The sequence below is a fragment of the Danio rerio genome, chromosome 3, assembly GCF_049306965.1.
Source record: "Danio rerio strain Tuebingen ecotype United States chromosome 3, GRCz12tu, whole genome shotgun sequence".
Lineage (NCBI taxonomy): Eukaryota > Metazoa > Chordata > Actinopteri > Cypriniformes > Danionidae > Danio > Danio rerio.
This window is the reverse complement of record NC_133178.1, coordinates 28278411-28294251: the sequence shown is the minus strand read 5'-3', so window position 1 is coordinate 28294251 and position 15841 is coordinate 28278411. Positions and strand designations below refer to the sequence as shown.

At 35.0% G+C, this 15841-nt stretch overlaps 1 protein-coding gene across 1 annotated transcript in view; it reads right to left on the bottom strand.

Moving 5' to 3' along the window:
* Positions 1-3175: 3175 nt before the first annotated feature.
* Positions 3176-15841, bottom strand: part of rac2 (Rac family small GTPase 2) — a 32427-nt gene continuing 19761 nt past the window's right edge. The window contains 3 exon segments of the mRNA NM_001002061.1: positions 3176-3571; positions 6473-6612; positions 9372-9531. Of these exon segments, the coding sequence (NP_001002061.1) occupies positions 6482-6612; positions 9372-9531 (291 nt within the window). The 3' untranslated portion in view covers positions 3176-3571; positions 6473-6481.

The window sequence follows — 15841 nt, the reverse complement described above, 5'->3', positions numbered from 1 at the left end:
ATGGTCTATAGATATCCTTAAAATAGCATACTGATACTAACATCTAAAAAGCCTTATTTTAACTTGACTGGAGTTTTAAGCATGGTGAAAATGCTTGTTTAATTCTAATGTTAATTGACATTAAGGAGAACAGAAAGAGAAAAGGAAGAGTAATACTGGCAGCAAAGGACAAGAAACAACCAGGCCTGGGAAATTATAGCTGCTAGTTAAAAATCAGTTACTTTTAATTTGGTTTGGTCAATTTAAATATTTGTTTCGTTTCAGGATTTATGGCCTATACTGCAGCTAGCCACCAGAGGGCGACTGAAATGATTTGGCTTTGGTTTCACATGTTTTTGCCACACTTGTTTTTACCCAAGGTTTACTTTTTAAACTCTCTGCGACCACAAGAAAATTCCAAGGTGCACAGCAAAGTCATCAAATACAGCTGAAAAATTAAGCTTTGATTGACACGGTCTTCTGAGGTGACGGCTATTGTCTATATTTCAAAATACTATAGAAGAACGAAGGATTCAGACGCAAAAGCCTCTAAGTGCTATCTGATTTTCTTTTTTTATTGAGCATTTTCCTCAGCCTTATGCGTTTATGATTACACTACAAAGGCAATAAAAAATATTTACCTCCTCAAAAGTGAAATCACTGTACTTACGCACAGGAGCCTTAAAAATGCCCATTTTAGAAAAAATATCACAAGTTTTTGCATCTGAACTCTTGAAATTTTATTGATTATTGATTATTTTTTTGCTGAGTTTTACATGCCATGAATGGCAACAATAAACAGCTAAAGCTCACGGTGTGAAACAGGCCTGACACGGTTTACCTCTTAAACCCAGGAGATGAAGAGGATGCCGCGTCAAGACCTGCTCTAAATGGCAACTCTTTGATGTGATTTCCCGTCAGTCCAATTGAAGTCAATGTTTGGCTTTTTGTCATGCCACACAGTCCACCTCTAATAGAAGAGGGTGGACAGAGGAGCCAAAAGTCCCATCATAACAGCAGATAAGTTCACATTTCTGCTGTGACAATGTAAATCATTGTACTGCCTGTCCTCAAAAGAAAAAAAAAAAAAATTATATTTCTGATTGCATATTAAATTTCCATCCATTTGAATGACATACTGTTAACATAATTGAACTATAAACTTTTTGTGATTGACATTTGTTTGGTAAACATATATGAAACACATCAGAACAAACTTTTAGTTAATAATATCAATACATCCAATGTGTTTTACTGTAAATGCCTCTTATTAATTCATCTCTTGTGTGGAGAATGGAATATCATCAACTTTGTCCCCGGATATAAAGTAAATCAATCTCATATAATTTAACTAATTGGATCTGTCTATTTCTACACCTAGATATATACTATATTCATATCTTCAAACAGGTTAAATCTACTGTAATAATATTCTGTTAATCTAGGTTTAATCTACTGTTATCATAATAATTTAACAGATTTGGATTGAGGGATCTGTCAACATACATTTTTTTTTACTAAGTGGTAATTCAAACTGATTTTGAGTTTCCCTGATGATGTTTGAGTGAAATAAATGACCAAACTACCAAATAATACCTTCCAACTGTATAACCGCATTCACCATGGGGAAGCGGTATAAACACTCTTGTAGGAAAATTTTGCTTTAACAATCCAAAAAAAAGCTTCGCATCTTTTGCTACAAGAGCAAAGCAGCAGCCGTTGAGTGCGTGTCCATCATTCCACTCTTATTTTTAATGGTTAAATAAGTGCATCATTCGGTATTTTAAGTGCACTTATTCTTTTAGATTTTTTTGAATGCACTACTTACACTATTTATACTACAAAATGGTGTAGAATAGAGCAAAAGTATGCAATTTAAGACTGCCTGTTTAAAGACCTTGAGCACCTTTCAAAAAAATGCTACTACACGTCGCAACGATGTGTAGCGCAAGCTCTGTGTAGCGCAAGCTCTGTGATTGGTCAGCCTGGTACCGCTGATGAGTGTGGGCGGAGGTGTGAGCTGCACGAGCCCGATGCAGCAAGTGTTTCCAATGGTGGAGTTCTGTGAAGGAGCTCCAGACTGTTGTTTTGTGTTTACCTTATGATTAAAGTTGTTGCACGTCCGCCGATTCCAGCATCAAAATAAGCAAGTTTGAGCGACTTGTATATTAAGCTAGTGTTCAGAAAAAAACAAAACACCAGCGAATAAATTTGACACAGAGGAACATAAACACCCACTGCCAGCTAGTGTTTTGGAAGTGTTAGTGAAACAGCGTGCAGAAGTATAAATGCATGGCTACGCACATTGCATGCACCGTGGGTCATGTCGATCACTTAACGCAGAAGTATAAACCAGGCTTAAGCCGAAAAGAAAATGAATAAATGAATGAATGAATGAATGAATGAATGAATCTGGATTATACTGTTTGGAAAAACATTTTTATAGTGTATATACTGTGTTTTTTTTTGTCAATTTAAGAGAAGTAGGGCTCTTGAAGACATTTTATTTCATATTAGTTTGTATTGTTTTTTGATAAGGGAGTTACCGTGGTCACACTGCACTTTTCTCCCCATAGACACAAACACAAGCCCATGCAACAAAATTCAATGTTGCAAAGTTAAAGCTTGGTGACCTGCAAATCGCACCACATGACTGCCTAAAACCAATTGAAGATCAAAACATGACCTCTCTGTATAGAAATTTAAAATATGGACCAATCGCTCCCTTTTTTAATGTACTTTTATTTGTGTTAAAGTTATTTAAGAAAATGTGTGTTTATTTATTTGTGATTTCTAAACAAATCAATAAATTGTTTTGACTTTGTCCATATCTCTGTGGTTCGAAGCATTCTTTATACAATTGTTTCATTCCATTCATATTTTCTCACTCACATAATAACCAACCCATTTCTGTTACTGCTTAACCTCTAGAGATCATAACACAATCTACATTATAAAAGTGCTACAGATATATATAAAAAAGAGATTCAAAACAGCAATATGCATTGTATTCTGAGCAACACACACTGTAAGTGCCACCTTGGAGGACATAAATCAAAGGTCTTCGTCACAAAGCGTTACAAAATTCATTTACTTGAAGCTGTCTGGCCTCAATATACTGTACGTGTTATGAGTAGCAAAAAAAGATTGTTCAGGTGGATGAAGATAAAAAAAAAAAAACACAAGCATCTGGAAACAGTTGTACAGTTTATTTTTGCCATTTTCTGCCAAAAATAATTCCATACGTATAACATGAATATGATTCATGTCTAATACCTTCCTGTGGGTTCAATTATGTGTAACAAAAAAATAAAAAATTCAGCTGTTTATGTTGTCGCTAGAAAACAATATGCAACTGCGTACCTGACAAACACACTCCAGTCTCAATATAACATAACACATCAGTTAAAATATGATTAAATATTCTGTTACTAACATTATCACTGTATCGGCATCAATGTGGCATGTTCAAAAGATATATTCAGCTAAAAATTGAGGAAAAGCTTTCGTAAGGCAATTGCATGTTGTGTTGGTTTATAGGAGAAAACCAGTTGATTCCTCTGGTACCTTTTTCTTTTTTACAGTGACGAATCTGGAGGCAGAAATAACAAAAGGTCAGTAGATGTTCTACTTTTGCATCTCCACACATCCTTTTTTTTTTTTTTTAAGAATGGCCCAAATCAAAATTACTGTCTTTAACTTCCACCTGAAAGCGTGGTTGTAAGTTGCAACAATTGCAAAGCAGCAACAGAACAAAAGCCGTTCGCTGTAATTGAGATGACGTCTGACATTTTTTCATGAACTTCTTCCTCTCTGACATTTTTCAATCTAACCACATGGGTAGTTGACAAATAGGCAGCAATTACTTTTGTAAATATAAGAGGTCACTAACCTCCTTTGTTGTTTTTTGGTTGTTGATTTTGCATTTTTACAAAACTGTATTTTAAATATGTCCTATGGTGTGACAGCAAAATAATAATAATAATAATAAATTAATAAAATCTGCTCAAAATGGCACATATAGCATGAAAGTGATTAGCCTCATTGTTTGGACACTTATTGTCATATATTTATTTAAATATTTTTTTCTTTTCGAGACTTGTTGGATATATTCAATAAATCACACAAAAGGACAACAAAACTTAATTACATAATGGTTCCAAAAAAGTTAAATATGTAAAAAGTTATGAGACACTTCAGTCAGATGATCTTGAATGTGGTCCTTAAATAAAGTTTTCTGAACAACCGAAATTAGTATAAAGTGTCACACCGGAAGGTTTTCAATAATAAAATGTAACAACATACTCAAAATGTTGACATGTTTAAACTAAACCTGGTTTGTGAACACTGATTTTCATGCAGTTTTCTCTCCTTTCTTGTACTGATAATGTATTTTATATGTATGTAGAGATAGTTTAAGTACTGTTTTAGTGTACAAAAAGCCTAACCAGGGACTAAGGCTGCAATTTTGCCATTGGATAGAAGCCTATGGGCTCTATTTTAACAATCTAGGTGTAGTGTCTAAAGCGCATAGCACAAAAGCATTAAGGACGTGTCTGAATCCACTTTTGTTGTTTTAGGGACAGAAAATGGCGCATGGTCTAACAGGGTTGTGCTTATTCTCTTTTTTTTTATGTGTGTGTGTGCTTTGAGCATAACGTGCATTAAACCAGTCATTAAGTCTCGTCTTTTGATCCCTTTAAGAATCAGCTGCATCACACATTTAGCTATTTACATGGCGGACTTTATAATAGGAAAAACTGAATGGAAAAACTGAGCGGTTCACTAGCAAGAACAGTTAAACAGACCATTTCCAGCAAGGATAAAGAAGCCTCCTCCTTTATTCGACCTTTTTACTTTCTCTTTACTTTAGTTTTACTCTTTACTGCTTTCGTGGATAAGAAAACGCTGTTGTACGCAATTTACGTTTGTTAAGCGCAAATATTTGTTTTAAAACTATTTCTAAATTCAATTCTAAATCTGTTGTATTAGTTTATTAGGTTCAGGAGAATGTGCTGTTTTCTGTATGTTTAGTTAAGACGTTTGGTACGTTGAAGATGTTTCTTTTCATGCTTTTATTTTCATATTTAGTTTAGTTTGGTGGAAACAGTTACTGAGTTTTGTTATATTTATTTCTTTGATTTAAGCATATTCAGCAACTTCCTCTCCCCCCAGGTAATTCATTATTTAATCATTGTAAATATTTTCTTTCACTGTATAATATATTTTCACTGGTTTCATTGGATATATGGGCAATAAATAATTGCAGTGATATTTGGTTTTCAGTTTATTTCTTTCTCCATCTGCTTTTCACACACATTAAACTATTGTATGTTATGTCATCTAATCCTAGTTAAATATTAACATCTAAAAGGACATAACACCAGTAAACCAATAAATGAACAATAATAACAAAGTGTGGTCAAAGTGGTCGAGTTATTCCAAACGCACGTCCTATTCTTATGCCCATATGGTGATGCAGACGTCTCCAACAGGTGGACAAATCTAAACTTGTTTTTATTAAAACAAATATAAACATGCTTAAAAAATTAATAATGCTAATAATAATAACATTACACAAATGCAAATTGTCATGAATCAACTAAAAAAAAAAACTTGATATGAGGCATCAAGGTAGTGTTTTTTATATTTATCTTTGTTTATTGTATATTTGTTTTAATATTAATATTTTTATAATGTAGAATTATTTATTTTATGTAATTTATTTTATTTTTTACATTTAGTTTTTATATTTCTATAAAAAATTATTTTTGTAACATTTTAATCCTTTAATTCTTTTCATATGTAAAGATATTTGTGTATTGCTGTCTTTAGACCAGCTTTTAGTGGATCAATGGCGCAGTCTTTTCAGTTCCTTAAAATAGCAACGCTCCAACAATGCACCTTAACACACCTCCTTTTTAGACTGGCACACCAATGAGTCCACAAAGTGGTGCAAATGGATTTACTATTTAAACAACATGTCACAAAACTTACTGTGCTATTCTGAAAATAGCAACAAATAGCACCAAACACGTCTTGCGGCTTATTGCGCAGTGTACTATAGGGCCCTTAATGTGTAGCATTGGCTGCATTGCTAAAGAAGACACACCATTGTAAAAAATGCTGGGTTCCACAGAATTCCCTCCAGTTGTCCCAACACAAATCGATTCAGTTAACTTAATTGTTTTACAAGTATAAGTGGATTGAGCATAAAACAATTACGTTATCCCAAAAAACTCAAGAATTTTGTTAATTCAGCTCATTTCAAATAAGTAGCTTAAACAAGCAACAAATAGTTTTTAAGTGTATTCTTTGATATTTGACTAAAAAATGTATCAACACAGCAGTTTATATAGCAAGGGGTACATAAAAGACACAAGTGTTCAATCTTTTACTGCATTACTAATGATTAATGACATTACTAATGATATTCATGTGTGACAGTGAAAATACAACATTACTCCAACAACCCATATGCACAAACATGTACCGTGTATCTTTAGAGCATCACGCAGCCCTTCTTCTTGACCTTGGTGGGCTGTGGGCAGAGCACAGCGCGAATCGCCTCATCAAACACTGTTTTTAGCCCTCTCTGAGTGAGGGCCGAACACTCCAGGTATTTTACTGCATCTGTTCACACACAATCACACAAGTCGGGGTTAATAGCGCATCCTCTTACACATCACCTCCCGTCACTATGAGGCTAGTTTGTATGCAAGCCGAAGAAGATCTGGCCTGTTCAGAGTGGGATACTTAACACCAGATGTCTTGGAGTATTAGGTGTGCATAAATCTGTCATATCGGAGCTTGTAGGAGGGCCGCCCCATGTGTTCTCCCAAATGCTCCTTCAAATCACGCTGAGAACAAATTGCGTTTAGCATCTAAATCTGTAGCCTGATATGTAGTGCTCTGTAATTTTGCGGATTTAGAGACTATGTAGTAATTATATGTTACAAAGGAAGCAGACAACAAACACTGTTTGCATTTGTCTTGCATCTTTAGGCCAATTTCACAAGAATTGTTGTAGGAACTGATTAAGAATGAAGCTTGTCAGCTGAATATATACAATGTGGGATTAGTAATAGATAAAATGGATAAAGTATGCATATAAAAATAGATGCATTGAGCACAATGGCTCAGTGGTTAGCACTGTCACCTCACAGCAAGGCTAGATCAGTGGGCATTTCTGTGTGGAGTTTGCATGTTTTCCACTGTGTGCTCTGGTTTCCCCCACAGTCCAAAGACATGGGCTATAGCTGAATTGAATAAACTTAATTGGCCATAGTGTGTGTATGTGTGAATGAGTGTGTATGGGTGTTTCCCTGTACTTGGTTGAGGCTGGAAGGGCATCCACTGCATAAAACATATGCTGAATCACACTTATTTTACGTGGCCATCATTTTAAAAAACAAAAGTGAGGCTGCGGTGTGAAGAAAACCAGAAGTATAGGATCAGCACTGTAAACTTTGCAACAAAATGCTGTGGACTTAACAATTAAGTGTCCTCCTAGGCTTCAATTCATAGCACCAGGTAAACACCATGGGGGCTTCCCTGCTTCAGCCTATGTAGGGCTGGCGCATGCATAGAAGCAACATTGGAAAAGTTAGGCGACCTAGAATAGTGTGGCCCATGTTTGCGTGTTTCCACCCCCAATGGTCCTCACTTTCGTTTGTCCGCGACACCACACTCGGTCCTTACTTTCCCCACGCTCTTCACTTTGCAAACCGGCAAATGTTTTTACTTTCCGGGATGAGACCGGCGTGATCATCGTTTGCCTAGAGCGTTATTTCAGTTTACTCTGACCCTGAACCTATGCAACCTGTTGAGCGATAAAAGAATGCAGTCCTTTGTAGCACACTCTCGTATTGTCTGTAATAGTGTTCTGGTACTGAAATGTTAAAAATTGCCATTTTACAGCTAAGATTGAAGCCCTGCACTTAAACACAGCTGATTTGTCATATTATTTACCAGTGCTCAACAGAGATGACTGTGATTCGTGAAGGTCATCAGTTCACCAACTCTTCACAGAGTGCAAACACAGATACAGGGACACTGGAGCGTTTTAAAGCCATGAAGATCAGTTGATTCATCAGCAGATCACTCGTCTGTGTTTGCATTTGGTAAACATCTGTTAAGTCCAGTGAACTGATGACCTTCACGGCCAATCACAGTCATTTCTGTTGAGCACTGGTGAATACTATCTACGGCAAATCATCTGCGTTTAAGACGCGCACAACAGTGCTTAAATGTTAGCGGGAAATTTACGTTTTTATTTAAATTTTAGTACCCAAATTCAGTATCGTGAAAAGTCTAATATAGTGAAAGAATTAATTATTTCATTAACTTGAACTTGATAAATGTCATCTAAAACATGTGTTTGGAAAAAAAAAACTTTAGCTAACTAGTGCCATTTCTCTTAACTTAGCTGAAAATTAGGTCCGATATCCCTTTTTATTTTCACCATCCATTCAGAACGAACCTTCGGTTCACTTGGAAATTGGTAAAATGATAAATTTGTGTCTTTTTTTTGCTAATAAGATATACAGCGAGGTACTCAACAATATGCCATCGAAGGCACCATTCCTGTCTGACTCCAGGTGATACTTCCGGGTTTCTTTCCCCTGCAGCATCGCTGTTGCTTTTAAAATGGAGGCCGCATGTCTATAGCTGGCAGTTCACTCCTCTACTATGGCAACCTCTAAAATAGAGACTAAGTCGAAGGAAAATAAATGAATTTCTTTGGAAGCCATTTTTCCACAAAGGGAAATTAAGTCAGAACTGTAAAAGAGCTGATAAATTTGCATCTCAGAATTCAGGTTTATTTATTTATCTTGAAATAATGACTTTTCACACAATTTAGAAAAGAATATTAATAACCTCAGAAATCGATCATTTAAAAAAAGTCATTGCACTTCTGATTTTTTATTTAAATGCATGTTTATTTTATCAAAATTGTCAGCTTAAATCTCCCAATTCTGATTTTCTTCTTGAAAAATATTTTAATTCACAATGCTGAGATAAAAAGCCATAACTTATTACATATGGTAAAAAATAGGACTCCATATATTTCTTAATATTGTTAATATAGTTAAAACTGTTAATATTGTTAATTTTTCTTAATTTTTTTTGATAGAAACCATGAAACAGATATATTTTTCAGGATTCTTTGTTAAATAAAAAAGTTTTAGAGAACATTATCTAGCTAAATAAGTTATTTGTAATAGTGTAATATCCTGTAATGTTTTGATTAGTTTAATGCATCATTGTTGCATGACAACATTTAAACACACACAATAAGATTTGAAAAAAAGAAAGAAAAAAAAAGAAAAGTGGTATGAGTAATTTTATCCAGGGTTACAAAAAGGACAAATCCAGCTCTGCCACCTCACCTATTTCTTTGGCCAATGCGAGACCCTGTGGGTAAGTGATCGGTGCCAGTTTCTTCTCCTTCAGCTTCTCGATGGTCTCCTTCTCATCTCTCAAGTCAAGCTTGGTGCCAACCAGGATAATTGGAGTGGAAGGGCAGTGATGCCTCACCTCTGGGTACCACTGGAGGGAGCAGAGGAGCAGATCAAAACACTTCATTCTCGGCTGTTTATCAATCTATCTCTTGACTAGATACAGCCTTTCTTTTTGTCTTCTATAAAATAGACGAACATTAAAGCTATTCAGAGCTTCTTTTTCTTTTTAATGACCAATCCCACAATCTCTTTGTAAGTTTGTTATATAATAAAGAATGTCCTGGGAAATCATGCTGCCTTGTTTCACTTCGTTTTAGGATATGTCAAAGTCTTTTTGTTGAAAAGATCTTCTCAGAAAGCACTAGCTGAATCACTGGTTAAAGCCGATGCGCATAAACAATGTCAGTGCTCTCTCAGAAAGTGTGAAAAATGCAGAGCAGAGCAGATGGAGAAAAAGCTTTGAAAAGGTGTGCAAAGACTGCTGTACTTTTCAAGGTCCGACCTCTGAATGTTGGCTTTTAATCTGACAATCACAAATACCATTGTTTCCATACACAAAGCAGCCCATGCAGTCACACCGAGCAGACCTTGAGTGGTCAATGGATGTTTCCATAGCAAGTCCACAGTGTTCTTGCCATCGAAACAGGCTAGCAATCATCCAGCAACATACTGTTATGTTGTGAACGTTGAAGTTAAATAAATAAGAACCAATGATATAATAGCTGACAAATAAAACAGACAATGTATTGTGAGCTATAAAGTGTACATAAAGTATTACTTTAAAAAGATATTGAGCATCATGTCAACACCACAGCCTACCTGAGGATTGTTGCTGACCACTGTACACAAATGGCCTCCACAGTCACCGGATTTAAATGCAATAGAGCACCTTTGGGATGTGGTGGAATGAGAGATTCACATTATGGATGTGCAGGCAACAAATCTGCAGCTATGCGTGATGCTTTCAAGTCAATATGGACCAAAATCTCGGAGGAATATTTCCAGTACCTTGTTAAATGTATGCCACGAAGGATTAAGGCAATTCTGAAGGCAAAAGGGGGTCCAACCTGGTACTAGTAAGGTGTACCTAATAAAGTGACCGGTGAGTGTGCATAACATTTCAATTAAAACAAAATATTGAGAGGAAAAAAAATACAGCCTACAATATTTCAACTACATTTGATATATTTTTTAGTTTCTCATGATTTTCCTCTTTCTTAAAGTGTTATTTAAAATATTTCCTTAACAATAATTTGGCTGTAAAAATGTTTGGAATGTTATCTTGGAATGTTATTTTGTTATGACTCCTCCAGTTTGTCTTTGGTACTGACTAATCTAATGTAAATTAGATATTAGAAATTAGGTATTGCTACCATATATTATAGGTAAATGAATGGCTAGCAGGTTACATGATACATGACAACACAGTGAGTCCAGATTGCATGAACACTACACAAAATCATTCTAAGAGTTTATTTATATAGGTGATCGCAAATAAAATGACTAATTAAAAACAGTAAATACTTATTATGGAGCGACACGGTGGCCTCACAGCAAAAAGGTCACTGGTTTGAGTTTCTCCCACAGTCCAAAGACATGCAGTACAGGTGAATTGAATACACTAAATTGGCTGTAGTGTATTTGTGTGAATGAGTGTGTATGGAGGTTTCCCAGTACTGGGTTGCAGCTGGAATGGCATCTGCTGTGTAAAACATATACTGGATAAGTTGGCTGTTTATTCCACTGTGGCGACCCCAGATTAATAAAGGGACTAAGCCGAAGGAAAATGAATGAATAAATGAACACTCATTATTTAATCTGTTCAACCTTTTTAAAATCTTGAAATGAAAGTCCATTAATCTTTTCTTTCCTGCTTTGATGCACAATCAAAAGATACAGAAATGGCTTTTTAAATAGGAGAGGGGCGGTGCCTGATTTTGTCAGTTGTTGTAGTTATATAATAATGCTGTGGTGTCACATGACAATGTGCTCATCCCATGTAGTAATTACTGCAATTTCTATAAGACAACACATCTTCTTACTGGTTCTTTTCTCTCCCTCAGACGTGGAATGTTGAATTTATATGGCAATACTATCAATGCCTAAATACATTGGAAGCAATAAGGTGAAATTTGTAAACATGGTACAGCTCTCAGAAAATCACCAGTTAACAGGTTAACAGTTAAGTTGTAATTATGAGTTCTACAAGGACATTTTTTTCTAGTCGAATTCTCATTATAGATTGGGTGTGAATGTACATTGAGTGTCAGGTTGTCCCATCTTCATACCAGCGAAAACCATTCGAGAACAGAAAAAAAAGTAATTTCAAGAGGGGAAATGATTTAGTTTTTATATTAAATGATTTATCAGTACACACAAACACGCCGACTAACGCAGATGTTTTATGATTTATTCATGTTCACTCTTCATCAATATGCAGTGCCTAAATAACATATATTTTTAATCAAATTCTCAGTTAATGTGGGCAATATTTATCCCTGGATCTTTACAAAAAGTTTTTAAATAAATTATTAAATTAAATAATTTAATTAACATTATAAAAGCAAGAAGGATGTTTCTGAAAAATCTGGGCAGAGGATAAATTAAAGATTTGAATATGTAAATAAATTAAATTATTAGTAAAATTTGCACAAATGTGATCTTAGGCTGGGAAAGTTTCTCAAGGTTTTTTTTTTCACTTTCATCAATTAGTTAAGTTTATTCGCCACTGGCTTGCTTGATTTGGGACTTGTGGAGCTGCGCATCGTTGGATTTGCTCTTCAGTGTTTTGGCTTTCAGCAGTCACTTTTATATTTCATTGGACTGAACTAAACTGAACTTCAATTCTGAAAACTGGACGGACACAGTTTCAATTTACTAGAACTTCTATGTAAAGCTGCTTTGACACAATCTACATTGTAAAAGCGCTACAGAAATAAAGATGAATTGAATTGAAAGTGAAATAATATCTGTACGTGTTGTGTAATACAGTACGAGTTTCGTGTTATGTATCGGCCATATCATGTACTGCAAATTCTTGGCAAATATACATGCACATGTTTTCCATATTAATTGAAAAATATGTAAATGGCACATATCCTTTGTTTCTTTTACAACTATTGAGAAAACTACATATTCTATTCTAAAACATAAAATCACATAAGCTAACATGTATTCTAATATCATATATAAATCATATAAATAAATAAATAAATAAATAAATAAATAAATAAATAAATAATGAGGCTATGTATTAATAAATGAAATTTAATATTTTTCATTTATTAGGAAATGAAATAAATTCCTACATTAATACTAATACTAATATTAATAATAATGATGATTATAATAATAATAATAATAATAATAATAATTATTATTATTATTACTAAGTAGGATATTGTTTATTTATTTAATAATTTTAAGTCTACTTTTACAATTTGACACACGTAAACTATTGCAGAAATGTTCTAACGAACAGGCCCATGTCATATACAGTACAGATACTTATTAAATAACCTACTATAAATTACAAGCATTAACATATGCTATGTTTTTTGCTTTCTCAAGCTTTGGAGATGTAACGTAAATTCCGCTTTACATAATAGGTCACCTATAGCTTTCGTCGTGAGCCACAGCTGTGTTCAAAATGACATCAATGTTTTCAAAGTGCAATGTGAAGGGAGCGCAATTATAAACATGAAGATCGCTAAAACTGAACTGTAAAAATACTTTGAAAGCAACTTACACCTAAGAATGCTGACTTTAATGCTTTTTTTAAAAAGTTAGAATGTTTTAAATTAATAGAGTCAGACACTGCGCTCAGACCCTATCTTACTCTATACTGATAAGAGAAATAACATTAGTTAGTGTGTCTTTCTGAGCTCAGAGCCTTCTCCCAAGACAGCACGCCAAATATGCATATTCTACTCAGTCAAATATCTGAGAGTATGGACTCGTGAAGTTATTACATAAACTGGGTTACAACTACTATCTCTCAATCTACCCCTGAACCTAACTGTAACTCATGTACAGAAGTTACCTTTTAGTAAAAATACAATACAACTTATTTAAAAAAATTCAAATAATAGGGCATAGGGGGGATAACTGGGAATAGAACACAGCTAGGAACTATGTTTGTGACTACAGCTCCAGAGGTGTAGTTGCAAGCATACACGCTTGCCATGCAGTTTGCGAATGTTTGGGATCTGCCAAATCAACAAACTATGTTTGTAATGATGGAACTTGCGACCTTAGTTGGCTAACAATGGTTTTCAGAAACGCACCCCTGGTTGTTTGAAGTTGGCATTTCTGTGGGAGGTTTGCATGTTCTCTCCTTGTTGGTCTGGGTTTCCTCCAGGTGTTCCGGTTTCCCCCACAGTCCAAAGACATGCAGTACAGGTGAATTGAGTAAGTTAAAATTGGCCGTAGTGTGTGCCCGCTGTATAAAACATATGCTGGAATAGTTTGCAGTTCATTCCTCTATGGGGACCCTTGATAAATAACGGACCAAGTCGAAGACAAAGAAATAAAAACTGCAATTTTCCTATCAAAATATTTTGCACTGTGTTTAATGCTTTCAATGCATACAAAACTCAAGACACTGAACTGAGCTATTGTGCACGCAAAAGATCTCTTTAAAAGAGCAGTAATCAAACATTTCCTTGAAACTTTCATGACTCTCTAAAACGAGCTCTAGTTGTTAATCTTTTCAGTCCCACATTTAATTAAAATAGGCTAGAGTCTAGTGTTTTGAATACACCAGCACAAAGTATCTTTGTTTCCTCTCTTCAAGCTTATTAATAAGAGACTTCAAAAGGGTTTAGAGATGCCGAATGGTGGCCTTCATTAGAGATCAGCACGTCTTCAGTGGCATTTATGATTGGCGGTGGGGTGGGTTGCTTTATGAGCCTTTCCTTCTAATCTAGCCAAACGAAAATTATTACAGTGCCCTGTTTTCACATACAATCAGCCTGCCTGGTTAATGAGAAGTGATCTTTTTCGCCCTTAACTTCTCCGTGACAGGTGATTATCCCTGAATGGGTGCGTAAGCACAGGCCACATGACGTCTTACAACCCCTGTATATTTGTGCACTTTCCTCTCCACTTTAAATAGATTTTAATTTGTCTCCTCAACCTTGCACAATCTATCAAGACCGCATTTGCATATGGCAAGTGTTACCATGGTTACTACCCAGGAATATACTGTAGAAATAATAAAGGGAACAACCGGGAGGGTAGAAAAAGCAAAGAGTGGAAGAAGCTTCTGAAGGTCTTTGATTGGGAGTGAAAGCGAAAGGCATTAAGGAACCGGGCGAGATGAGATTGCTATTGTTTGAGCTTAATAACAATTCAAAGGGTTGCTTGTGGACTTGTTTATGCAAATGCTGATTTTAAGCAATGTAAATTGGACCAGATTAAGCCTCGAGTGTTTCTGGAATTATTGATATCACAAACAATTTGTCTTCCTTTTCCATCTCACGCACCAGGGCTCTTGATAAAGTTTGGCACAATACCAACAATTGCTCAGCCAAAAGACACACTCTTATTCTCTTTGCTCGTTCATTTTATCATTTATGAAAAGCATTGAAGATGGTAGAATACAATGGTAAAATCTTTCTGCTTGTGTTTGTTTAAGCTGATTCTTTTTAACAACGTGGATCTTTTGTTTTTTGGTATTTCTCTTTCCGGAGAACTGGAGTCTCACTAATGTGGCTTTGTATTAGCAAAGGCTCAGAGCTGACATCACAGTTAACCGTTTAGCCGATGACAAACTAACTTTGACAAATGCAACATGTTGCAACAGAAACAACTTTATTTGAACATTTTAGTATGATATAATCTGTTGTGTTGATCTGTTGTGTACTATGAGCAACAGTTCACTCGTTGGTCTTATTCTAAAATGTGGATGTGCGCTTATTTTTGCGATTGTTTCAGAACAGGGGTCACCAACCCTTTTGAAACTGAGAGCTACTTAATGGGAACCGATTAATGTGAAGGGCTACCAGTTTGATACACAATAACAAATGTGCTCAATTTACTTTTAATTATATGTTATTATTAATAATTAATGATATTAATCTATGTGAAGATACTGATCATGTTAATGATTTCTCACAATAGTTGTCAACAATGATTTAACCAGAGAGGAAACAGATAAATATCAATATGCAACACTTTATTTTTATATATATTACTGCAAGTATTTACATTTAAAAATCATTACTTCCACAATATTTACACTAGCCCCTAACAGTTTTTAACAAATCATGCTCTACAATTTACCATGTTGGTCATTCAATTGTGTAACATAAATCAACCCCCACATTTTACAGATTTTATCACCAAATCTACAGCATTTTTAACATAGCCGACACTCTTCTAACCATTGTAGTTGC